The 27,626-nt window shown below is 44.6% G+C and overlaps 1 protein-coding gene across 1 annotated transcript in view; it reads left to right on the top strand.

The window, feature by feature from the left end:
• The window catches only part of LOC126298822 (polypeptide N-acetylgalactosaminyltransferase 16-like), a 535,244-nt gene that overhangs the window by 419,242 nt on the left and 88,376 nt on the right, over window positions 1-27,626 (top strand). Inside the window, exons 4-5 of the mRNA XM_049990289.1 lie at window positions 3,332-3,399; window positions 3,481-3,546. Of these exons, the coding sequence (XP_049846246.1) occupies window positions 3,332-3,399; window positions 3,481-3,546 (134 nt within the window). The remainder of the gene's footprint in view (window positions 1-3,331; window positions 3,400-3,480; window positions 3,547-27,626) is intronic.

Genomic DNA, 27,626 nt, shown 5'->3' with positions numbered 1-27,626 from the left:
TTAACAGTCTACCAGAATTACACTCCTGGAAATTGAAATAAGAACACCGTGAATTCATTGTCCCAGGAAGGGGAAACTTTATTGATACATTCCTGGGGTCAGATACATCACATGATCACACTGACAGCACCACAGGCACATAGACACAGGCAACAGAGCATGCACAATGTCGGCACTAGTACAGTGTATATCCACCTTTCGCAGCAATGCAGGCTGCTATTCTCCCATGGAGACGATCGTAGGGATGCTGGATGTAGTCCTGTGGAACGGCTTGCCATGCCATTTCCACCTGGCGCCTCAGTTGGACCAGCGTTCGTGCTGGACGTGCAGACCGCGTGAGACGACGCTTCATCCAGTCCCAAACATGCTCATTGGGGGACAGATCCGGAGATCTTGCTGGCCAGGGTAGTTGACTTACACCTTCTAGAGCACGTTGGGTGGCACGGGATACATGCGGACGTGCATTGTCCTGTTGGAACAGCAAGTTCCCTTGCCGGTCTAGGAATGGTAGAACGATGGGTTCGATGACGGTTTGGATGTACCGTGCACTATTCAGTGTCCGTTCGACGATCACCAGAGGTGTACGGCCAGTGTAGGAGATCGCTCCCCACACCATGACGCCGGGTGTTGGCCCTGTGTGCCTCGGTCGTATGCAGTCCTGATTGTGGCGCTCACCTGCACGGCGCCAAACACGCATACGACCATCATTGGCACCAAGGCAGAAGCGACTCTCATCGCTGAAGACGACACGTCTCCATTCGTCCCTCCATTCACGCCTGTCGCGACACCACTGGAGGCGGGCTGCACGATGTTGGGGCGTGAGCGGAAGACGGCCTAACGGTGTGCGGGACCGTAGCCCAGCTTCATGGAGACGGTTGCGAATGGTCCTCGCCGATACCCCAGGAGCAACAGAGTCCCTAATTTGCTGGGAAGTGGCGGTTCGGTCCCCTACGGCACTGCGTAGGATCCTACGGTCTTGGCGTGCATCCGTGCGTCGCTGCGGTCCGGTCCCAGGTCGACGGGCACGTGCACCTTCCGCCGACCACTGGCGACAACATCGATGTACTGTGGAGACCTCACGCCCCACGTGTTGAGCAATTCGGCGGTACGTCCACCCGGCCTCCCGTATGCCCACTATACGCCCTCGCTCAAAGTCCGTCAACTGCACATACGGTTCACGTCCACGCTGTCGCGGCATGCTACCAGTGTTAAAGACTGCGATGGAGCTCCGTATGCCACGGCAAACTGGCTGACACTGACGGCGGCGGTGCACAAATGCTGCGCAGCTAGCGCCATTCGACGGCCAACACCGCGGTTCCTGGTGTGTCCGCTGTGCCGTGCGTGTGATCATTGCTTGTACAGCCCTCTCGCAGTGTCCGGAGCAAGTATGGTGGGTCTGACACACCGGTGTCAATGTGTTCTTTTTTCCATTTCCAGGAGTGTAGATAACAGCCACTTCTACAGGTACATAAGAAACATCCAACAGTAAACAAAAACATCCTGAAGAAACTTGCGATAGGAACCAAAACTTCGTTAGTTTAGCGTATTGACATTGCGGTCACAAGCACAGAAAAAAATTTATTGAATGAGTATCTGTACATTTGTATATGTTTTATGTTTCTGAATTTTTTTGATGGTGGTTATAAACAGGACCACATTTGTGTTAAGATCCTCATGTCTGATGGTCCCTGTGCATTTTTAGCACTGAAGATGGTCACACAGTGACAGAAATCTATCTGTAAAATAAAGACTTTCGATATTTATGACCGATCATACCATTTATTCAAAATATATTGGCAATAATACGATCGTGGTGCACATGGTTCTCAGTGGAACTAGACATAAGGATTCCCATAGATTTGCACTATAAGCACGCCAACAAACGTTCAGCTTCGGCGTTTCCGACAAGCTCGATTTCAGACAGTGGGAATAACAATCTGCTCTTTATGAAAGCCACTTACTTTGGTGGATTTCCCCATTTGCGGTCCGTATTGCGGTTACAATGTTCGTGTTTGCTCCGCTTAAACGTTTCCCTTACTGGGCCATGTACCAGCAACGCCTCGAGGCGGTATTCTATATCGCGGTGAGCAGCGGTCATACTATTTTGGCTCACAAGTGTATAAAGGAAACAGCATACAAGACACTAGTGTTACCAATTCTCGAGAACTACAGAATCGTTTCGAATCGTCACCTTATCTAGCCTACATGATTGTAACGAACAAATCCATAGAGGGGCTGCTAGGATCGCAACGGGTCGGTGCAGCCCATACAAAGGGCTACCACGTTGCACGGAGGAACTTAAGCGGGAATATTTGAAAGAAAGGAGACAATTGCTTCGTAAAACTTTTTTGGGTAATTTTAGAGAATCAGTATTCGATGCAGACTGCACAACAATAAGCTGTTTCCATCGCGTACCTCGTTTAGGGATCTTGAGACTAAGAAGACAGAGAGTAGAGCGGGTATCGAGATTCTTCTTGTTCCTCTCTAGGCAAATGGAATAAGACAGAAGGTAGCTAATGGTGGTACAAAGTATCCTCTATATGTACTGTGCGGTGACTTCTCGAGCATATATGCAGATTTTCAGATGCCTAGACGCGACGTTTGCAGAGGTTTGTCCTGTATCTCGTACTAACAGCTATCCTGATGTTGTTTTCGGTGTAACATTACGGACGAGTGACGTTGGTGCAAGAATTATCTTACTGAGTCTGCACGAAACAGGCTCGAGCAAAGAGTTCTTTTATGATATGTGAACACTATGTAAAGCTCGTGCTGACTACCATACACTTCGGCTTATTAGCGTGCCCGCTCCATTTATCGTACTGTATATCTGTATCAGTATTTTTTCTTATGAGGAGGAAACTGTTCTCACTACATTTTTAGGGTGTTTTGCGCAGACTGAAGGCGACCATTCTCGAATTTCCGGTACACGTCGCAGAACTACTTTGGATGGCTATTACCACAAGCTACTGGACAAACCTGTTACAGGCGTATGTTGCACCGTGTGATTGTCCATTCGAATCTAGTTATTCGTTGTGAAGTAACATCAACAAAAGGTACAAGTTATTGGTTGCGTTTGTTTTAATAATGCCTAATATTCCTATTTAAGTTCCCTCCTGTGAGCTATACTGACGTGTTTTGTCCCTAGTAGCTCGTCTCTGAATTACTTCGACATCCACTTTCAGGACTGCTTCATAAACATCCCAAATACTGAAGCAGTATTCTGGAAACACGTAGTGCTCGACAATACACTTTGCCTAACGCTGCTAAAAACTGTTCTTTCCAACATTTATGTCATCGTTATTGTAACGGCTTTTTGTTTTTATCATAATAGCATAATCAACCGCACACCCGCCGAGCTGCTGGAGGAAATACTGCTTGTAGACGACTTCAGTGACAACGGTAAGCACACACACACACACACTCACTGTAGACTGTCCTAACTGCGTGTTGCGGAGATGACAACAGCATTCTTTTTTACAGAGGAGGACGGTACGCTTCTTGAAGCCATTCCAAAAGTTCGGGTCATAAGGAATACTGTCAGAGAAGGTAAGTAGAACTGTCCGTGTGACAGCACTGTCACTAATGTCAACTCGTTTTTCGAATTACAATAGGCCTCTGAGATGAAAGATCATTGACACAGAAATTTCACTATTTTTTTAAGCTTCGCTACTTTTTCAGCTTATCATTCCAAAATCGCGATTACATAAGCCTATCGCAAACCGAATAAAGATTTTTCCCTGCACTTCTTCCACCATACTAGAAACTAAGATGACCAGACAAAATATTAACCACTACGCTTGAAAGAGCACACTCGTGTCTTTGGAACGCTACAGATGGTTTCCACCTGGCACCGTCGTCTAATTCTCCATCGCTGACAGCAAAGTGCTGTATATGTGTCAGTCAGTCTTACGGAATCAGCGCAGTAAAATGAGTCGAGCGTACTCGTAGCAGAATGAAAGGAGCTATTGCTTTTGACGTGACCGTGACAACGCCGTGCTGAAGTGCTTTGTTGTATCAACACGGACTGTCCAATATCTCTACCTCTCGCAGTTGTATAATATGACGTAAGAATAGTGGCCGCGTCTCCGGACGAACATTCCGTGAAACGAACGTCTGGAGTCAGGTCCCTCACAGAAGACCATTGATCACCCTTAAACAAAAAGCAGCACATCTTTAGTGGACCAAACAACATAGAAACTGCACAGCAGATGTCTGGATGCGTGTAGTGTGGTCAGACGAGTCGTGATTTTGTCTCTTTTCCAATGACGCAACGTGCAGAGTGCACTAGTCGCCGTATGATGCGTTTAACTTGCAGAGTATGCACAGGGGTGACAAAAGCCATGGGGTATTGATATGCATATATCACAAGGTATAAAAGGTGGAGCTGTCATTTGTACTCAGATGATTCATGTGAAACGGTGTCCGACACAATTATGGCCTCACGACGGGAATTAACAGACTTTGAACGCGGAATGGTATTTGGAGCTTGACACTCCATTTCGGAAATCGTTAGGGGATTCAATACTCCGAGATCAGCAGTGTCAAGAGTGTGCCGAGAATACCACATTGCAGGCATTGCCTCTCACTACGGACAACGCAGTGACCGACGGCATTCACGTAACGACCGAGCCCAGTGGCGTTTGCGCATCGTTGTCAGTGCTAACAGACCCTGCTTGAAAAATCCGCAGAGATCAATATGGGATGAACGATGAACATATCCTTTAGGACACTGTGTTGTTAATGGTCTGTGACAGCAGACGAGCGAGCCAAGTGCCTTTGCTAACATCGCATGTAGCGCCTTTCCTTGGCGGCTGCAAAACCATGGTCTACTTAGATGAGTCCCGATTTCAGTTGGTAAGAGCTGATGGTAGGGTCGAGTGTAGCGCAGGCCCCACGGTTCCGTGAATCCAAGTTGTCAATAAGACATTGTGAATCTTGGTGGTGGCTCCATAATGGAGTGAGCTGTGTTTCATCGAATGGACTAGGTCCTCTGGTCCAACTGATTGTGTTCTGCTACTTGGAGACCATTTGCAGCCATTCACGGACTTTGTGTTCCTAAACAACGATGGAATTTTTATAGATGACATTGTACTGTCACCAGGCCGCAATTGTTCGCGATTGGTTTGAAGAACATTCTGGACGGTTCGAGCGAAAGATTTGGCGACCCATCGAACATTAATGGGACATAATCGAGAGAATAGTTGGTGCAAAAGATCCAGCACCGACAACACGTTCGCAGTTATGGACAGCTATAGAGACAGCATGGCTCAATATTTATGCAGGGGATTTCCAACCGTTTGTTGAGTCCATATTACGTCAAGTTTCTGCACTACGCCGGGCTAGAGGGTTTCCGGCACTATATTAGGAGGTATCCCATGACTTTTGTCACCTCAGTGTAGAGGGTCTAGTTGAGGCAAGAAATGGTTCTGTTATGTTTTGAGGGTGTTTTTCGTACCATGGCCTACTTATTCTGCTTGCCACTAACGTGGTCAAGGATATTTATTTCACCATCAAGTGTTGCCCTTCTTTTACATCATCACGAAGGATATGGTGTGAAGAGTATTGTATTCCAAGAAGGCAGTAGCTGTGTTCACAAGCCTGCATGCGTCAGCTGCTGCTATAACAAATACTCTGGTGGCCTGTCTCACAACGACTGGTCCACCAAATCCCGTAGAATATGCCTGGGACTATTTGAAACAGAGCGCGCAACGTAACACTCAACATCCCCAGAATCCGATACTTCTACGTGTTTCTAATCATCAATGAATGGCTTCAGACAGACATGGTATATCTGAAGACACTGGAGAACTTTTTTCCTCGACTAATTGAGGCCGTTATTGAGAGGTGGTGTCCCACTGTGTTAGCGTGACAAATATTTTATTAGGCAACATATAACTGAATATACATATTTTGTTTAAGCAATTCTCATTTTGGGGTGCTTAAGTTTTACACTAGGTCAGATACGTGCTTTCGCAAGAGTAAAACGACACATTTTGTGGTTCAGATTAGTGTCAAGCACTTTAGACTTCTGGTGATACAGAAACTTGTTTGTGCACTTCATAAATACAGATATTTGGAGTGATAATAATTAAAGTTCCAATTTAAAAACGCTCGCAAGGAAAGAATCGCTGTTCAGAATGAAATTAAATTTGACGGAGTATTATCGAAGAATGGGAAGACCTTATGGCAACATAAAAATTAACGAAAATTTTCTCACTAGATGGCGCTGTTGGCGTCATAACGTAAATGGTTTCTGCCACAAATGACTGATGAATCCAATGCGACGACTATGGTGCAAGTTGCACATTAAACCAACCGTACTTTGCAATAAGCATGACCGCACAAGTTTGGCAGTCAACAGTTGTGGCACTGTTAGTTAAGTGAGTCCATTAACCACTGGAAGTTCGTACTTCATAGGATTGGAAAAATCGGTTTTTAACTGTCCTGAGGCCAAAAACCGCATAAAAAGCAACAATCAATTTTTAACTGTCGTGAGACTGACGCAAGACGCGCTCACTATGTTTTCCTCTGTTTCCTGCCACAAGCAGAATTCGAGGAATAGCACTTTTCAACAACAGATCGGAGTATCCCTCTGCTCACGCCGTGCAATGCGTGCCTTCAGTTCAGCTATGTTTGTAATCGGAGCACTGAACATAGCCTCTTGCAAATAAACCCACAGCCGGAAGTCACCCCGTTCGATCAGGTGATGTGATCGGCCAGGTTATAGGGAAATGGCGGCTGATAACTCTAGCATTTCCAGAATGCTTCTGCAGCAGCTGCTTCACTGGCTGTGCAATCTGTGAAGGAGTGTCATCTTGCATAAAATGATCCTATCCACACATTCACGATGCTGAAGGGTTGGAATGACGTTGGTGCGCAAAAGGCTCCCGCACCGTTTACCAGTGACAGTACGGATAACAGGACCTGCAGGAGCCACCTCCCTACGATAAACGATGTCGTCAACCCAAACGCCGGCCAGAGTGGCCGAGCGGTTCTAGGCGCTAAAGTCTGGAACCGCGCGACCTCCACGATCGCAGGTTCGAATCCTGCCTCGGGCATGGATGTGTGTGATGTCCTTAGGTTAGTTAGGTTTAAGTAGTTCTAAGTTCTACGGGACTGATGACGTCAGAAGTTAAGTCCCATAGTGCTCAGAACCATTTGAACCATTTTGTCAACTCAAACCACACGGTTACCTTAGGGGAATGAAGTGGTACCGCTTGGTATGCGAGCGGGTTTTCGGTTACATATGTTCTACAGTTCTGTGTATTGGCATGTCTATGTAAATGGGATTTTTCTGTCCACAAAATGTCCCACGGCCATTCATTGTTCTCTTCCACGTGAGCAAGAAATTATAGAGCAAACGCTTGTGTTACTGACAGGTCAGCAAGAAGCAACTCCTGAACATGGGTACCTTTATATGGATTGCAGTGCAGGATGTTTCGTAGAATTTCATCCACCTTGCTCATAGTTATGTCCAAAGATTGGGAAATTTCCGTGCCCTCTATCATTCGACCCTTCCTTCAGTGTTGTGGCCACGTTTGCTACTGACGTAGGATCAGTTGTCTTCCTCCCTCCACCACACTGCATTTGAAAAGAACGTGATTATTTTCTCCAGAGCCTTGGCAGACATCGGAACAACGCCGTTTTTCGTACCTTTGAGTGTCCAGAACTTCTACAAAGCTACTCGCCCACAGTCACCATTCCTGTGAAAGAGCTTTACCAGTAGCTCGCGATCCTACTATGAAACAGTCATGTCGAGCGTCTCAGACGAAAACTGAGGAACAACTTTGTACCCTAAGTCTTTTACGTTGCATATTCTGACGCTTAGTGCGCCATCTAGTGATAAAATGACGGTTAATTATTTTTAGTTTCCATGAGATTTCCCCCTTCTTCGATAACATTCCGTTCAAATATGACGCTACTCTGAGAGTGATTCTTTTTTTATATCGTTTTGAAACAGGAACTTCAATTATAATCACCCTGTATATTTGAAGAGAAACGTGTCATATCATAATTATCAGGTAACCGTGAAATATGCCTACTACAACAGAAGAGAAGAAACAAGAATGTTTTCGAGCACAGATGTGACAAAGTCACGGAACGTCGATATGCACATATACAGATGGCGGTGGTATCGCTTACAGTGGGACAGTGCGTTGGCGGAGCTGTCATTTGTACTCAGGTCATTCATGTGAAAAGGTGTCCGACGTGATTGCGGTAGCACGATTGGAATTAACAGACTTTGAATGCGGAATGGTAGTTAGAGCTAGACATATGGGACATTCCATTTCGGAAATTGCTAGGGAATTCAATATTCCTAGATCCACTAGATCCACAGTTTCAAGAGTGTGTTGAGAATACCAAACTTCCGGTACTACTTCTCACCACAGACAACGCAGTGGCCGACGACGGCCTTACCTAAATGATAGATCAGTGGCGTTTGCGTAGTCAGTGCTAACACACAAGCAACACTGCATGAAATAACCGTAGAAATCAATGTGGGATGTGCGAAGAACGTATCCGTTAGGAAAGTGTGGTGAACTTCGTCGTTAACAGTCCATGACAGCAGACGAGCGACGCGAGTGCCTTTACTAACAGCACGACATTGCCTACAGTGCCTCTCTTAGGCTCCTGACGATATCGGTTGGACCCCATAAAACTGGAAAACCGTAGCCTGGTCAGATGAATCCCGATTAAGTTGGTAAGAGCTGATGGTAGGGTTCGGGTATAGCACAAACCCCTCAAAGCCTTGGACATAAGTTTTCAACAAGACACCGCACAAAGCGGTGGTGGCTTCATAATGGTTTGGGATGTACTTATACGGAATGGACTGGGTCCTCTGGTCTCAGTGAACCGATAATTAACTGGAAATGGTTACGTCCGGTTACTTGGGAACCTTTTTCAACCAATCATGGACTTCATGTTCCGAAACAACTATCGAACTCTTATGGATGATTTTGCGCTATGTCACCAGGGCACAATTGTTCACCTTTGGTTTTAAGAACATTCTGTTTTATGACGTAAAGTCAGATCTGGCACGCCAGTTGGGAACGACAGAGAGAAGTCGGCTGTGAGAAAAGGTCAGCTAATCACACGGTGACCGACCTCCCTCCAGGATGACAACGTGACAGCAGTGGCCCCTAGGTGAAGAGGACATGAGCGCCGCGCCCCACTGATGGCAGCCCACTGCGATAGCAGCTTCAGTGTTAGCCACCTCGTTAGCAGACGCATCGTAGTCTCTATCATTAGTACTCTCTACGTAGCACAGACTTGTGTTTGTCTGTTCTGAAGGAGACTGATTATTTTGTATGTTGCCCTTTGCTTGCGACACATCTATCAAAGTTAATTGTCTTGTTGTAATAAAATTCAAATACGAATTGTTTGATTGTTTATCTAGCGAACCGAGTATGCAGAATCCCTAGACACAACATTCTGGACAAGTTGAGCGAATGATTTGGACCCTGTGTAACAGTTATAGGACACAATCAAGAGATCAGTTCGCTCAGAAAATCCTGCACCGGCACACTTCCGCAATTGTGGGCTGCTATAGAGGCAGCATGGGTCAATGTTTCGGCAGGGGTCTTCCAACGAATTGTTGAGGCCATACCACATCGAGTTGCTGCACTACATCGGGAAAAAGGAGGTCCGACACGATGTTAGGAGGTATCCACGACTTCAGTCACTTCAGTGTAGTTAATATGGAAACGAATTTTATTTATTAGTTGCAGACTGCGAATTTATAATGATACCGCTGCTAACAACACAAGATGTGCAATAGTCGCAACGCAATGAGACCGTCAAATGAGTCTGTAATCAAAGCTGAGAATATCATGTTTCACATTAAATTCCCTTTTAATTCCTTGAAAACCGAGGTTATTTATTTAGAAGCATGTATATAAGTTTGTACAAACTATGGAAAGAAAGTTTGCAAAAAAGTGAAATTTCTACCTTAGTTTGGTATTGTCATCTAAACCGAACCTAAAAAAGTAATTTCTGTTTCCTTGTTTTTCTGTCCGACAGGATCAACAAGAACTCTAGAGAAGGAAATGTAGGGTCTTTTTCTTACTGAAGGTATGAACTTATGTATGGGTGGAAGATACCCACATATACAGACAATTACAATTTTTTTAACTATACGATTATTTTGAAGACCGTAGTTTTAATGAAATTTGTAAATGTTTTTCTACAACAGAAATCTTTAAACTTTTCCCAGTATCTTTTTACACAACAACTTTCGTTAGAGATTTAACGTCTTGCAAGAAAGTATATATAGTTTTTTACTAATGAAAATGTAAGGAAGGAATGGAGATTAGGGTTAAATGTCGCTTCGACGATATGACCATTAGAGAGGTCCGGACAAGCGCAGAGGGTGGGATTGCTTGTCATTGGGAGCTCCAATGTTAGGCGGATATGGCAGCTAAGGACGGGAAGAAAGCTAATGCGCATTCCGTGTGCATACCGGCGGGAGTCATCCAAGATGTGAAAAGGGTCCTTCCGGACGCCATGAAGGGTACAGGGTGCAGCCAACTGCAGGTGGTGGTTCATGTCGGCACTAATGACGTGGGTTGATATGCATCGGAAGAGATTCTCTCTGGTTTCTGGCGGCTATCTGAGTTGGTAAAGACTGCCAGTCTTGCTAGCGAGGTGAAGGCAGAGCTCACCATCTGCAACATCGTCGACAGGACCGATTGCGGACCTTTGGTACAGAGCCAAGTGGAGGATCTGAATCAGAGGCTCAGATGGTTCTGCGACAGTGTAGGCTGCAGATTCCTCGACTTGCGCCATAAGGTGGTGGGGTTTCGGGTTCCGCTAAATAGGTCAGGTGCCCACTACACACAGGAGGCAGCTACACGGGTAGCAGGGGCTGTGTGGCGAGGACTGGACGTTTTTTTTTTAGGTTAGACAGTCTTGGAAAAGATAAAAAAGGGCTCCAGTCTCAAAGAGTACAGGGCAAAGAAACGACAAGAATCGACCAAGCAACAGTCGGTATTGTAGTTGCAAACTGTCGTAGCTGTGTTGGAAAAGTATCAGAGCTTCAAGCCCTGATAGAAAGCACTGCAGCTGAAGTCGTTATAGGAACAGCAAGCTGGATAAAGCCGGAGATAAATTCTGCCGAAATTTTTACAGAGGCGTAAACCGTGTTCAGAAAGGATAGATAAAATAAAATAGGTGGTGGTGTGTTTATGTCTGTTGGTAGTAGTTTATCTTGTAGTGAAGTTGAAATAGATAGTTCGTGCGAATTACTATGGGTAGAGGTTATATTCAACAGACGTACCAAAATAATAATTGGCTCCTTCTACCGACCCCCAGACTCAGATGATATAATAGCTGAACGGTTCAAAGAAAACTTGAATCTCATTACAAATAAGTACCCCACTCATACAGTTATAATTGGTGGAGACTTAAATCTACCTTCGATTTGTTGGCGAAAATACATGTTCAAAGCCGGTGATAAACAGAAAACATCTGAAATCGTACCAAATGCTTTCTCTGAGAATTGCTGTGAACAATTAGTTCATGAGCCCACACGAATTGTAAATGGTTTCGAAAATACACCTGACCTCCTAGCCACAAATAATCCTGATCTAATAGAGAGCGTCATGAGGGATAAAGGGATTAGTGAACACAAGGTTTCTGTAGCGAGGCTCAAAACCATATCACCCAAAACCACTAAAAATAAAAGCAAAATACACTCCTGGAAATTGAAATAAGAACACCGTGAATTCATTGTCCCAGGAACAGGAAACTTTATTGACACATTCCTGGGGTCAGATACATCACATGATCACACTGACAGCACCACAGGCACATAGACACAGGCAACAGAGCATGCACAATGTCGGCACTAGTACAGTGTACACCCACCTTTCGCAGCAATGCAGGCTGCTATTCTCCCATGGAGACGATCGTAGAGATGCTGGATGTAGTCCTGTGGAACGGCTTGCCATGCTATTTCCACCTGGCGCCTCAGTTGGACCAGCGTTCGTGCTGCACGTGCAGACCGAGTGAGACGACGCTTCATCCAGTCCCAAACATGCTCAATGGGGGACAGATCCGATCTTGCTGGCCAGGGTAGTTGACTTACACCTTCTAGAGCACGTTGGGTCGCACGGGATACATGCGGACGTGCATTGTCCTGTTGGAACAGCAAGTTCCCTTGCCGGTCTAGGAATGGTAGAACGATGGGTTCGATGACGGTTTGGATGTACCGTGCACTATTCAGTGTCCCCTCGACGATCACCAGAGGTGTACGGCCAGTGTAGGAGATCGCTCCCCACACCATGATGCCGGGTGTTGGCCCTGTGTGCCTCGGTTGTATGCAGTCCTGATTGTGGTGCTCACCTGCACGGCGCCAAACACGCATACGACCATCATTGGCACCAAGGCAGAAGCGACTCTCATCGCTGAAGACGACACGTCTCCATTCGTCCCTCCATTCACGCCTGTCGCGACACCACTGGAGGCGGGCTGCACGATGTTGGGGCGTGAGCGGAAGACGGCCTAACGGTGTGCGGGACCATAGCCCAGCTTCATGGAGACGGTTGCGAATGGTCCTCGCCGATACCCCAGGAGCAACAGTGTCCCTAATTTGCTGGGAAGTGGCGGTGCGGTCCCCTCCGGCACTGCGTAGGATCCTACGGTCTTGGCGTGCATCCGTGCGTCGCTGCGGTCCGGTCCCAGGTGGACGGGCACGTGCACCTTCCGCCGACCACTGGCAACAACATCGATGTACTGTGGAGACCTCACGCCCCACGTGTTGAGCAATTCGGCGGTACGTTCACCCGGCCTCCCGCATGCCCACTATACGCCCTCGCTCAAAGTCCGTCAACTGCACATACGGTTCACGTCCACGCTGTCGCGGCATGCTACCAGTGTTAAAGACTGCGATGGAGCTCCGTATGCCACGGCAAACTGGCTGACACTGACGGCGGCGGTGCACAAATGCTGCGCAGCTAGCGCCATTCGACGGCCAACACCGCGGTTCCTGGTGTGTCCGCTGTGCCGTGCGTGTGATCATTGCTTGTACAGCCCTTTCGCAGTGTCCGGAGCAAGTATGGTGGGTCTGACACACCGGTGTCAATGTGTTCTTTTTTCCATTTCCAGGAGTGTATATCTATTTGAGACAGCAGATAAAAATTCGCTTGATGCCTTCCTAAGAGAGAGTGTCCATTCCTTCCAAGCTAATTATGTAAGTGTAGACCAGATGTGGCTCAAATTCAAAGATACACTATCGACAGCAATAGATAGATTCATACCGCATAAGTTAATAAGAGACGGGACTGATCCACCATGGTACACAAAACACGTCAGAACACTGTTGCAGAAGCATCGAATTAGCATGCCAAATACAGAAGAACGCGAAATTTCCAAGACTGGCTAACTTTCACTGAAGCTCGAAATTTAGTGCGGACGTCACTGCCAGATGCTTTTAATACTTTCCACAATGAAACATTGTCTCAAGATATGGTAGAAAACCCAAAGAGATTCTGGTCATATGTAAAGTACACCAGTGGCAAAAAACAGTCAATACCGTCACTGCGCGGTAGCGACGGATATGTTACCCATGATGGTGCCACTAAAGCGGAGTTACCAAATACAGTTTTCCGTAACTCCTTCACGAAAGATGATGACCAGAACAGCTGGTAGCATGAGTCACATAAAAGTAGATATCGTAGGTGTTGCGAAACATCTCAAATCACTTAAGAAAGGTAAGTCTTCCGGCCCAGAAGGTATACCAATCAGGTTCCTTTCATAGTATGCCCACACAGTAGCGCATTTCTTAGCTATCATATACAACCGCTCACTTGACGAAAGGTCTGTTCCTAAAGACTGGAAAGTAGCACATGTCATACCAATATTCAAGAAAGGAAATAGGAGTAACCCATTGAATTACAGACTCATATCACTGACATCAATTTGCAGCAGGAGTTTGGAGCATATATTGTACTCGAACATTATGAATCACCTTGAAGAAAATGACTTATTGATACATAACCAACACGGATTTAGAAAATATCGTTCTCTTTATTCCCATGAAGTAATGAGTGCTTTCGACAAGGGATCTCAGATCGATTCTACATTCCTAGATTTCCAGAAGGCTTTTGATACCGTTCCTCACAAGCGACTATTGATCAAATTGCGTGCATATGGATTATCGTCTCAGTTGTGTGACTGGATTCGTGATTTCCTCTCAGTGAGGTCACAGTTCGTAGTGATAGACGGTAAATCATCGAGTAGAACAGAAGTGATATCTGGCGTTCCGCAAGGTAGTGTCATGGGCCCTCTGCTGTTCCTGATTTACATAAATGATCTAGGTGGTAATCTGAGCAGCTCCCTTAGATTGTTTTGCAGATGATGCTGTAATTTACCGTCTAGTAAAATAATGGGACGATCCATTCCAATTACAAAATGATCTAGAGAGAATTTCTGTATGGTGCGAAAAATGTCAATTGGCACTAAAAAAAAGAAAGTGCGAGGTCATCCACATGGGTACTAAAAGAAATCCGATAAATTGTGGGTATACGATGAATCGCACAAATCTAAGGGCTGTCAATTCGACCAAATATCTAGAAATTGCAGTTACGAGCAACTTAAATAGGAAAGACCACATAGATAATATTGTGGGGAAGGCGAAACAAAGACTGCGCTTTGTTGGCAGCAAACTTAGAAGATCCGACAAACCCATTAAAGAGAAAGTCTACATTACACTTGTCCTTCCTCTGCTGGAATATTGCTGTGTGATGTGGGATCCTTACCAGGTAGTATCGACGGAGGACATCGAAAAAGTGCAAAGAAGGGCAGCCCGTTTCGTGTTATCGCACAATAGGGGTGGAGGGTCACTGATTTGATACGCGAGGTGGGGTGGCAGTCACTGAAACAAAGGCGGTTTTCTTTGCGGCGAGATCTATTTACGAAATTTCAATCACCAACTTTCTCTTCTGAATGTGAAAGTATTTTGTTGACACCCACCTACGTAGGGAGAAATGATCATCATAATAAAAATAAGAGAAATCAGATCATTTATGTAAATCAGGAACAGCAGAGGGCCCATGACACTACTTTGCGGAACGCCAAATATCACTTCTGTGCCTTTTTCACGCGCCATTCGAAAGTGGAATGGTAGAGAAGTAGCATGAAAATGGTTCGATGAACCCTCTGCCAGGCACTAAAGTGTGAATTGCAGAGTAACCATGTAGATGTAGACGTAGATGTAGAGACAAGGATAAGGATACAATCGTAAATCGGCCATGTCCTTTTCAAAGTTAGCATCATGACATTTTTCCTAAGTGATTTAGAGAAGCCGCAAAATCCTAAACCTGGAAGGGCAGACCAGGATTTTAAGTCTGCTGCGAATGACTGTTAGTCATGCGAGGCGTCAGTACACAGCCTTCCTCGAAATGAAGATTCATGTTGAGTTGCTTCGCTACACGAAACAGCTCTTTACAGTGTGAGTGGCTTAGTCCTCGCAACATTTCGGGTGAGCTATCCAACACGCGCCGGCTTGTCTCCTGCGCTGTACAGATACTCTCTTCTAGTCTGCAAGAAGTAGCGCCTCTAGCAGAAAGAACGAGGCCAAATATGTCTCAGAAATTGATGGTGCTTGCGAGATCGTATAAGCAAGACTCAGTAAACCTACAATTAGATCCTTCTATTGAGCACAAGTCTCGCTGGCGAATGAATCCGAAAACTTTAGAGAAAACTACACCCCGTTGATACATATGTTTCCCAATCATGCAGTCATCATTGGATGAGAGTAATAATCCAACAACTGACTGATATAACGATAATTTACTGGGTAATCAAAACGTCAGTTTAAATTTGAAAACTTAATAAACCACCGAATAATGTAGATAGAGAGGTAAAAATTGAGGCACATGCTTGGAATGATATGGGATTTTATTAGAACAAAAAAAAAAAAAAAAGTAATGCTAGACGCGTGAAAGACCTCTTGCGCGCGTCGTTTGGTGATGATCATGTGCTCAGCCGCCACTTTCGTCATGCTTGGCCTCCCAGGTCCCTTGACCTCAGTCCGTGCGATTATTGGCTTTGGGGTTACCTGAAGTCGCAAGTGTGTAGATAGATAGAATAGATATTTCGGAAGCCCATTCATGACAGAAAATAAAGTAGATCTCATGGCAACAAATAGACCGGACCTTGTTGAGGATGTCCTTGAAACTGGAACCAGTCGCAGTGAGGCAATTATAGCAACAATAATTAAGGAAGTACAAAGGACAACTAAAACGAGGTGGAAAATTTACGTAATCAGTAAACTAGATAAACATGCAGTGATGTGTCCCAAACAGGAACACGAAACGTTTGGCTCTGGGTAGTTCAAATGTTCACATGTGTGTGAAGTCTTATGGGACTTAACTGCTAAGGTCATCAGCCCCTAAGCTTACACACTACTTAACCTAAATTATCCTACGGACAAACACACACAACCATGCCCGAGGGAGGATTCGAACCTCCGCCGAGACCAGCCGCACAGTCCATGACTGTAGCGCCTAAGACCGCTCGGCTAATCCCGCGCTGCTCTCCGGGTAGTAACTGTGGCTCAAGCTTAGAAGAACAGCGTACCAAGTGGATATACATGTAGCTAATAGAACAGCTCGCTGTGAGGGACACTCCATGTCATACAATATGTGTTGAGTAACAGCGATTTCTGTGGAGTAGGTGTAAAACAAAGCATATGGCTACAAATAGAGATATGCTAAATGAAATGCCTTTGGCTGTCAAAAGGACGATGATTGAAACCTTCGACGACTATCGTAGCAGAATATTATCGAAATACGTGCCACAGGAGCCAAAGAATTTCTAGTCATATTCTAAGGCTTTTGGTGATGGCAAGTTAGTTTACAGGCACAGTAACTGAAACTGGGGGTAACAAAGCAAAAGCAAAAGTGCTGAACTGCGCTTTGAACGTTCATTTACAAGGGAGCATCCAGGAGTAGTACCGGTGTCGTTGAGAAACAACTGAAAAACTAAAATTGAAGTAGGCCCCAAGGATCGATGGAATCCCTGTCAGATGTTTTACAGAAACTGCAGCTAGGTTAGCGCCTCTCTTAACCATAATATACTGCAATCTCTAGAACAAAAAGATGTGCCGTGTGGTTGAAAGAATGCCCAAGTCACGCCAGGCTTCATGAAGGGAAAGAGAACTGGTCCACTAAACCATTGGCCATTATCATTGACGAGTTGTTGAATCTTAGAACAATTTATGAGATCAAGCGGAATGATCTCCGTGCCAACCAGGAAAGAATTCGAAAACATCGGTCATGCAAAACCCAACTTACGCTTTCCTCAGATGTCATTCTGAAAGCCATGGATCGAGACAATGAGGTAAATGCAGTAATTGCTGACTTCAGAAAAGTATTTGAGTGTCAAATGATATTTGCTACTGCACTGAAGACTTGTCGGTAGGGAGGACGTAGCATTTTCAAGTGTTAACAAATGAAAAACAGGAGCATCTCTGTCGGTAGGAGTGCCATAGATACTTTGATGATATAATTTGCCGTTAACTTTATTGGGAAGGGACAACACCAAGGTCCACATCATGTGTAAGTGGCCAATATAAAGAAATATCTGCAGATAAAATGACTCTTTCAGTGAAGTATTTACCATTATTGTGAATCATGGATAGCTTCGCGTGAGTTCTATGACATGCGAAGATGTTTCCATTAAGTATACAGCATATATTAAGTTCAAAAATGTATCGAGAATGCAGCGCGTGACGTCGTCGACAACCGCCGATATTTCGAAAGGAGCACACCCTGCCATTTTCAAGGCAAAACTGCAGCAAGTAAGAGCTGCGCAAGCTAATTTAATAACACACACACACACACACACACACACACACACACACACACACTGTAAAAACTAGCGCCATGACAAATCGAGGATGGCCGACGTCAGAAGTTATCGATAGTGAAATCAATAATCAATGGGTGAGATAGCATAAACTCTGCCTTTTTTTTTAATGACAAGTGAAAGACCAGGATTCCATACAGAATGTAAACAAAACCCACCATCTCTATTTATAAGATTACTTGCTTACTTGCTTATTTAATTTCAACTGCTTCCTAAATAACACTATCCCAATAGCTGGAAGTGCATGCTAGAGTCTCCGTTTTGTTATATTCCATAGGATGGCCGGTGCCTAGACAATGTTCTGCAATGACAGATTTGCTCGGCTGTTGCAAGCGTGTGTGCCGCTTACTCTCGGTACACCGGCCCTCCACAGTCCTGATAGTCTTAACGTCACAACTTCAAGGAATACGGTAGACAACCGCCCTACGCAAATCAAAATCATCCTTTACGGAACTTAAAAGGACCTTGCCCTTAGATGGTGGTCGGAAAACACACTTCACATCATATTTACGACCAGTCCTGTTCGGAATGCTCCCTGCACAAGGCAAAAAGGCCGTAGACTTTGGTGCCACCTCGCTATTATCATGACTCACCCGGTACACAGTTGGTCAGTTGCTCAACACACGTCTAATCTGTCTTTCACGGTAGCCATTTTTCAGAAGTGTAGACGATACTTCTGTTGATTGGCCTCATGGCAGTGAGAATTTGAACGACTTTTTAGAACACCAGACTACCTCGGCTGACAAACTCTTAGGGGCCGACATGACATGGGGCTTGTGAACCAAGTTATCCCTCACGTTGACAACTGTCAGCTTGCTAATACAAGTCAGTGTGAGTAGGCTTCCTATAAAAAGCACGTCCCAACGTACTATCCACCTAACCAACACATCAAGGATGGGAAGACAGCCATCATTTATCACCTCCATCCTCAAACGAACATTATTTGTGTTGACTTCTGGTGTTCTAAAAAGTCGTTCAAATTCTCACTGCCATGAGGCCAATCAACAGAAGTATCGTCTACACTTCTGAAAAAACACACAGGTTTCAAAGTCTCTGACTCCAAGGCACATTCTTCGAAATCTTCCATGTACAAATTAGCAGTGATAGGTGTCAACGGGCTTCCCATCACATAACAACACGGAGAGTCTGGCAGGCTTTGGGACAGTGTTATTAAAGAAGCTGTTGAAATTAAATTAGCAAGTAACTTTATAAATAGAAATGGTGGTTTTCGATTAAATTCTGCATGGAGTCCTGCTCTCTGACTTGTCAAAAAACACAGGGGCAGAGGTTATGCTGCCTCACCCGTTGATTATTAATTTCACTATCGATAACTTCTCACGACGGTCATCTTTAGTCAGTGATGGTTCTAGTTTTTAAAGTGTGTGTGTGTGTGTGTGTGTGTGTGTGTGTGTGTGTGTGTGTGAAAACCAAGGTATTAAATTTCCTTGCACAGCACTTACCTGCTGCAGTTTTGCCATGAAAATGGAAGGGTGTGCAGCTGTCGAAATATCGGCGGTTGTCGATAACGTCACCTGGCTGCAACCCCGTAAGTTTTTTGAACAAAGTATACGCCGGCAGAAACTAAGGTCTCACAGCATATATTAAGTTTCCACAAGACTAACAAAAGTTGAGTCATTTTTGCAAAAATTATTTATTTCCAAAACAACTTCTAGTACTCCATTAAATTTTACTGTAGTCGAGTGAAGATTTGTCATTAACGACATGTAATTATACAGCATTCGATCTGCGTCTTTTCGTGTGATTATTTTTTATCTAGAAATGTCTGAAATGAAAGCCCAGATTTCTGTAGTTTGTTGTAAAGGCTTGATGTGAATATCGCTGTCAGCACAGACTGTAATATGAATTGCAGAATAGCAGTTTATACTTTCGGTTAATAGGCATGCTGTGCAGAATTTAGAGAACCAAGTGAATGCTATTATCATCACGAACAGTATTGCTAGGTGTTTGAACATAAATCATCAAACAGCGAAGGCTGGTGTTAACTGTGCCACTTTGTACACATTGACTCCAAATATTTATCACTTTGTGTCATTTTGTGAACGCAGATACACTGTAGCATGGTCGAGGTATGTTGCTTTCAGCTCTATCAGTTTGAAAAAAGGCTTATAGACTGACAATACCATGGTGCGTTATGACAGAGATCAGCGAAAGCAAAAGATAACCGACTTATTAATAGTGCTTGTAGAAGTTGCGAAAACTATTGAAGTGACACTGAAGGTTATGCAGACGATTAGCAACTATCTTCGGGCATGCAGCATTAAATTATACAAAAAAATTATATGTCGAATCTTTCACGAAGTACAGGAATTGACAAAATAATAGAAACGCTGTACTATAAATACACCTAATTTTCACGGTTTTCATTTTCTAAACTATTTGTAAACCACAAAAATGGCCTTTGTTTCTTCGTACTACCGTATAACATCTCTGGAAGTGTTGTGCATCGGCAGTGAGTTTCTAAATGTTGATGATCTGCCGGTATGTCGCACCCACGCGAGTTCAGTAGTACTCAAGTCTGGAAGTGTGGCAGGGCGGAGACTATGTAGAACACCTGAAGCATTAAAACTACAGTCTTAATGTTTCTCGATTTTTTCTTAATCCAGACTCTAGACTTTTTGGACTGACGAGGTTTCTCGAAGTCAACCTACAGCATCCATGTATACAGCCGCTGATCTACTACAGACATAATGAGGTTGGGGGAGTCGGATATATTTTTTAAGCTGAGTAGCAGCAGAAGGAAATGCATAGAAATGAGTGATTATAATCCACAACTACTCAAGTATAATATAGAATAGTTTAATCACCTGCGTATAAAATTAAGTAGTTTAAACAATCAGTTTTATTTTTAAAATCAAAAACAAGGGATAAAAACTGTTTTAACAGAGAACTAAATATATTTTACTGTGAAACATGATTCGAATTACATTATTTGCACTTGTCACAAATAAAAGTCAGACTGTGTTCCTCAACTCCCGTACAGAGTTCGTGGGCCTAGAGGAAGCACAACTGGTACTTCATCCACTGCTCTTCTGTCCTCGAATCTGAAAATTTTTCTTCGCGGTACATGCACTCATTCTCCTGTGTTGTCGAAATGAGATCTAGGAGTGTGCTTCCTGCTCTTCGCAATCTTCTTCTCTTCAACTGCTTTCAGTTTCTCCTAGTGTTTGCTTTCTTCCTCTTCTCCTCGTTTTTTATTTGCCGCTTCTAGGTCACTCTTAAAAGGATATGTTGCAAGTCTCGCTGCTGAGATCATGTTTCCGCTGCTGCTTTTAAATTTCCCCCCTATAAAAAGCGGCCAGAAGCCACCGCAAGAGATGGCAACTTTGCTCTCTTTGACGCCTTTACACTAAAGCTGTATACCTTCTAATAAATGGTTCAGATTGCTCTAAGCACTATGGAACTTAACATCTGAGGTCATCAGTGCCCTAGACTTAGAACTACTTAAACCTAACTAACCTAAGGACATCACACCCACCCATGCCCGAGGCAGGATTCGAACCTGAAACCGTAGCAGGCGCGTGGTTCCGAACTGAAGCGCCTATAATCGCTCGGTCACAGCGGCCGGTTACCTTCTAATAGCATGATCGAACTATAAATAACTAAAGTAGGACTGCCAAGTCAACGTTTGACGCTTTCAACACAATGTCATTAAAAAGACATGAGTCACATTCCCTCTCCATAATAAATACTCAAGCTGGCCACTTACTTACACTGTGATGACAAAACTCATAGGATACCTCCTGATATCGTGTAAGCCCTTCTTCTGCCTGCCGTAGGGCAGCATCTTGACGTGGCGTGGAGTCAAAAACCTTCAGAAATATTGAGTCATGCTGTGTCTATAGCCGTCCGTAATTGCTAAAGTCCTGCCGGTGCAGCAGTTTGTGCACCAACTGATCTCTCGATTATGTTCTTAAATGTTAGGTGGGTGGCCAGATCATTCTCTCGAATTGTCCAGAATGTTCTTCAAACTATTCCCGAACAATTGTGGCCTGGTGACATAGGGCAATGTCTTCCATAAAAATTCTATCATTGTTTTGTAACGTGAAGTCCATGAATGGCTGCAAATTGTCTCCAAGTAGCAGAACATAAGTGTTCCCAGTTAATGATAGATTCAGTGGGACCGAGGACCCAATCCATTCCATGTAAACTCATCCCACGCAATATGGAACCACCACCGAGCTGCACAACGCCTTGTTGACAATTGGGTCAACGGCTTCGTGGGGTCTGCGCCACACTCGAACCCTACCATCAGCTCTTACCAACTGAAATCGGGACTCATCCAACTAAACCACGGTTTTGCAGTCGCCTAGGGTCCAAACGATACGCTCACGAGCCCAGGAGAGGCTCTACAGGCGATGTCGTGCTGTTAGCAAAGGCACTCGCGTCACTCTACTGCCATAACCCATTAACGCCACACTGTCCAACAGGACACGTTCATCGTACATCCCATATTGATTTCTGCGCTTATTTCACGCAGTGTTGTTTGTCTGTTAGCATTGACAACTCCGCTTCTGCTCTCAGTCCGTAAGTGAAGGTCGTCGGTCACTGCGTTGACCATTGTGAGAGGAAATGCCGGAAATATAGTATTCTCGGCACGCTCTTGACACTGTGGGTCTCGGAATACTGAATTTCCAAAGATTTCCGAAACTGAATGTCCCATACGCCTAGGTCTAATTACCATTCCACGTTCAAAATCTGTTAATCCCCGTCGTGCGGCCATAATCACGTCGGACACCTTTTCACGTGAATGCCCTGCCCTATTATACCTCGTGTACTCGATACTACCGCCGTCTGTATATCTGCATATGGCTCTCCCATGACTTTTGTCACCTAAGTGTGAAGCGGGCAAGCCTCCTCCACCACTTTCTGCAGTAGGGCGTGGACGTCCAACACTTTGTCGCCTACTCGTCGTTTTACCCTCCTTCAGACAGTTTCTATAAGTGCTCACGCGAATAGCCGGCCATTTTCGCCGTTTCCGAGATGGGCGTTCCCAAGCACAGGGCGCTGCCCTTCGTGAAACTCGCTTATGTTAGTGGATTGTCACGTTTGCGGCCCTTATCGCTGTGCCGCTTATGCACTTCCCTTACCGCATCACGTGCCCGCACCGCTACCAGCCGGCATTCAATCTGGCGGAGACCAGTAGTCAGAATGTTTTGACTAATCAGTGTGCCTATTTCAGGAAGAGATATCACAGGACAGCCTGAGCTAGTCCCCACCTTCCTCATTAATTTCGTAACGCAGTGAAATTACAAGAAGAAAATGTTCCTGGCAGCGTTTTGAATAAAAGAACGTTGCCCAGTACAAAGAACATTGTTATATGTATAACATAACTGGGACATTCGTGGAAGGAGTGCTACGAGTAGATGAATCTGTTGAAGTCGGCCGTTACAGGTTGCTTCTGCTCAGTACCAGTAATATTAAACAATGTTATTCGCTGTAACATTGTATTACAGCATTTTGTAATGTATAGCGACAAAATTTCAGTAAGTACTACAAAATTTTTGAGACCATGACTGGTGTTGTTGTTGTTGCTGTTGTTGTGATCTTCAGTCGAAAGACTGGTTTGATGCAGCTCTCTATGCTGCTCTATCGTGTGAAAGCCTCTTCATCTCCGAGTAACTACTGCAACCTACATCCTTCTCAATCTACTTACTATATTCATCTTTTGGTCTCCCTCTGCGATTTGTACCCCCCCCCCCCCCCCCACTTCCCTCCAGTACTAATTTGGTGATCCCTCGATGTTAGTGGAGTCCAATCGAGCGATTCCTCCTTCTAGTCAGGTTGTTCCCCAAATTTCTTTTCTATTCAGAACCTCCTCATTCTTGGGTAGCACCACATCTCAAAAGTTGCTGTTCTCTTTTTGTTTAAACAGTTTATCGCCCATGTTGCGCTTCCATACATGGTTACGCTCCACACAGACACTTTCAAAAGAGGCTTCCTAACACTTAAATCTATACTCGATGTTAACAAATTTCTGTCAGAAACGTTTTTCTGGCCATTGCTAGTCCACATTCTATATCTTCTCTTCTTCAACCATCATTAATTATTTTGATGCTTAATTACCAAGCCTCATCTACTATTTTAAGTGTCTCGCTTCCTAATCTAATTCCCTCAGAATTACCTGATTTAATTCGACTTTTTCATTTGTTTCCTTTACTGGTCGCACAGTGTCCAGACTGAATAACATCGGGTATAGGCTACAACTCTGTCTCACTTCCATATCAACCACTGCTTCCCTCTCATCCGCATTGACTCAGAACTGCCGTATGGTTTCCGTACATGTTGTAAATAGCCTTTCGCTCTCTGTATTTTACCCCTGCCACTCAAAGAATTTCAAAGAGTGTATTCCACCCAACATTGTCAAAAAGTTTCTCCAAGTCTACAAATGCTATAAACGTAACTTTGCCTTTCCTTGGTTATCTCTGTATATCGTCTATGTTTTTGTAGAAACACACATAGGTGTTTGTTTCATATACTACCCGCCCTGCAGGACTGCTGTATGTGTGTTGCATGAATCGTGTACATTCGCTCCCAGCATCCACTGCGCGACGTTCACCAGACGAAATAGTAATGAGCCCCCTTAAAAGAGCATAGGCTATCGTGTTTATAGGTCCCCATGACCACCATAAGAATGATATCACACAGCGGACTGTTCACTGTGTGTACAAGGATTGGTGTGCCACTCGCAACCATCTAATACAGAGTAAGAAGAGTGGCCCTAAATAGATCCTAATCGACGGGGAGTGGAGACGAGTGTCACTTCTTCTCGATAAAGATGGTTTCAAATCCGACAGGAAATGACGGTGTTAGTGAATGCCTTCGCTCTAAAAGGGCTGTGTCCATCTGACTTACGAATATGCTTGAATTGAAATCTCTCTCAACTAACTTCCAGAGAACATTGAGAATAGAACAGCTTGCGATGGCCATTTGTAGTCGGGTACATAGCAAAAGGTGACTTATCGCCGCTGCACATAAGGCTGCACGTCTTCAGTGGTCCAAACAACCCAGAAACAGCACCGTAGCTGAGTGCAAGCGCGTAGTATGATCCGAAATTTTGGCACTTTTTAGTGATGCAAGGCAACAAATGCACCTGTGGTCCAATGAGGCGCTTGACCTGCAGTATGTGGACGGTGTAGTGACGCTGAAAACGGTTTTCAGATGTTTTGGAGTTGTTTTCGTACCAGTAATTGGGCCTTTTTTTCTGCTTACCATTTATTTAATTTATTAAATCGTATGGCTGGGGCCCCCCGTCGGGCTGGCCGTTCGCCGGGTGCCGGTCTTTCAATTTGACGCCAATTCGGCGATCTGCAGTCGATGAGGATGATAGGATGATGATGAGGACAACACAACACCCAGTCCCTGGGCGGAGAATATTCGCCGACCCAGCCGGCCGTTGTGGACGAGCGGTTCTAGGCGCTTCAGTCTCGAACCGCGCGACCGCTACGGTCGCAGACTCGAATCCTGCCTGGGGCATGGATATGTGTGGTGTCCTTAGGTTAGTTAGGTTTAAGTAGTTCTAAGTTCTAGGAGACTGATGACCTCCTATGTTAAGTCCCATTGTGCTCAGAGCCATTTTTTTCCCCGACCCAACCGGGAATCGAACCCGAGCCCAGAGGATTGACAGTCCGTCACGCTGACCATTCAGCTACCGGGGGCGGACCTGCTTACCATGAACGTCATCAAAGATTTTTTATTTCAGTGATCACGGTGACCAAGTTTTGCCATTTATTCTACATCTTCGCGATGAATATGTTGTGGACACTCCTGTATTTCAAGATGACAACAGCGGTGTGCACACGTAGGTTCCAGGTTTGACGAATACTCAGGCACCCTATTGTATCTCGACTGGCACGCTAAACCACTCATTTCATCTCAAAGATGATGTCTGAGACTATTTGGAAGAGCTGGTGAAACGTGGCAATCAACATACATTGAGTTTGTTAGTTCCACACTATCTAAACATCAATGATTGGCTTCAGCTGGATGTGGCATACCTGAAGAAACTTGCGGCCTCTCTTCCTGTCAGAACTGCGCCTATTAAAAGGCTAGAGGCGATTTTACACGGTATTAGCGTCATGTTTCCTAGGAGTTACTAATTCCTGTTCAGTTATCACAGATTTCGACGTGGACAATAACCTGTAATTGCAAATTATTCTACAGTGGAACAAGAAAAGGGAACACTCGACGTTTAGCATTTAACCTATGTTTCTTCTAACACCTATACATTTGCTACCTAGAGAATAATATGCACGGAAGAAACATATTCCCGTTAACTAATTAGTGAGTAGCGTCTGAAAAATTAACCACACTAATGAGAATCATATACAGGGTGATCTGTTTCCTTCATGTACAAACTCTAGGGATTGATCGAAGAGAGGATACACGACAAAAAAGTTATAATGAACTTATGTCCGACAACCCCCCCCCATGAACCATGGACCTTGCCGTTGGTGGGGAGGCTTGCGTGCCTCAGCGATACAGATGGCCGTACCGTAGGTGCAACCACAACGGAGGGGTATCTGTTGAGAGGCCAGACAAACGTGTGGTTCCTGAAGAGGGGCAGCAGCCTTTTCAGTAGTTGCAGGGGCAACAGTCTGGATGATTGACTGATCTGGCCTTGCAACATTAACCAAAACGGCCTTGCTGTGCTGGTACTGCGAACGGCTGAAAGCAAGGGGAAGCTACAGCCGTAATTTTTCCCGAGGACATGCAGCTTTACTGTATGATTAAATGATGATGGCATCCTCTTGGGTAAAATATTCCGGAGGTAAAATAGTCCCCCATTCGGATCTCCGGGCGGGGAGTACTCAGGAGGATGTCGTTATCAGGAGAAAGAAAACTGGCGTTCTACGGATCGGAGCGTGGAATGTCAGATCCCTTAATCGGGCAGGTAGGTTAGAAAATTTAAAAAGGGAAATGGATAGGTTAAAGTTAGATATAGTGGGAATTAGTGAAGTTCGGTGGCAGGAGGAACAAGACTTCTGGTCAGGTGACTACAGGGTTATAAACACAAAATCAAATAGGGGTAATGCAGGAGTAGGTTTAATAATGAATAGGAAAATAGGAATGCGGGTAAGATACTACAAACAGCATAGTGAACGCATTATTGTGGCCAAGATAGATACGAAGCCCACACCTACTACAGTAGTACAAGTTTATATGCCAACTAGCTCTGCAGATGATGAAGAAATTGAAGAAATGTACGATGAAATAAAAGAAATTATTCAGATAGTGAAGGGAGACGAAAATTTAATAGTAATGGGTGACTGGAATTCGAGTGTAGGAAAAGGGAGAGAAGGAAACATAGTAGGTGAATATGGATTGGGGCTAAGAAATGAAAGAGGAAGCCGCCTAGTAGAATTTTGCACAGAGCACAACTTAATCATAGCTAACACTTGGTTTAAGAATCATGAAAGAAGGTTGTATACGTGGAAGAACCCTGGAGATACTAAAAGGTATCAGATAGATTATATAATGGTAAGACAGAGATTTAGGAACCAGGTTTTAAGTTGTAAGACATTTCCAGGGGCAGATGTGGACTCTAACCACAATCTATTGGTTATGACCTGTAGATTAAAACTGAAGAAACTCCAAAAAGGTTGGAATTTAAGGAGATGGGGCCTGGATAAACTGAAAGAACCAGAGGTTGTACAGAGTTTCAGGGAGTGCATAAGGGAACAATTGACAGGAATGGGGGAAAGAAATACAGTAGAAGAAGAATGGGTAGCCCTGAGGGA

Source organism: Schistocerca gregaria, chromosome X, assembly GCF_023897955.1.
Source record: "Schistocerca gregaria isolate iqSchGreg1 chromosome X, iqSchGreg1.2, whole genome shotgun sequence".
In the NCBI taxonomy this organism is placed as follows: Eukaryota; Metazoa; Arthropoda; class Insecta; order Orthoptera; family Acrididae; genus Schistocerca; species Schistocerca gregaria.
Note: the sequence above shows the minus strand (reverse complement) of the source record. Positions and strands in the feature narration are given on the sequence as shown.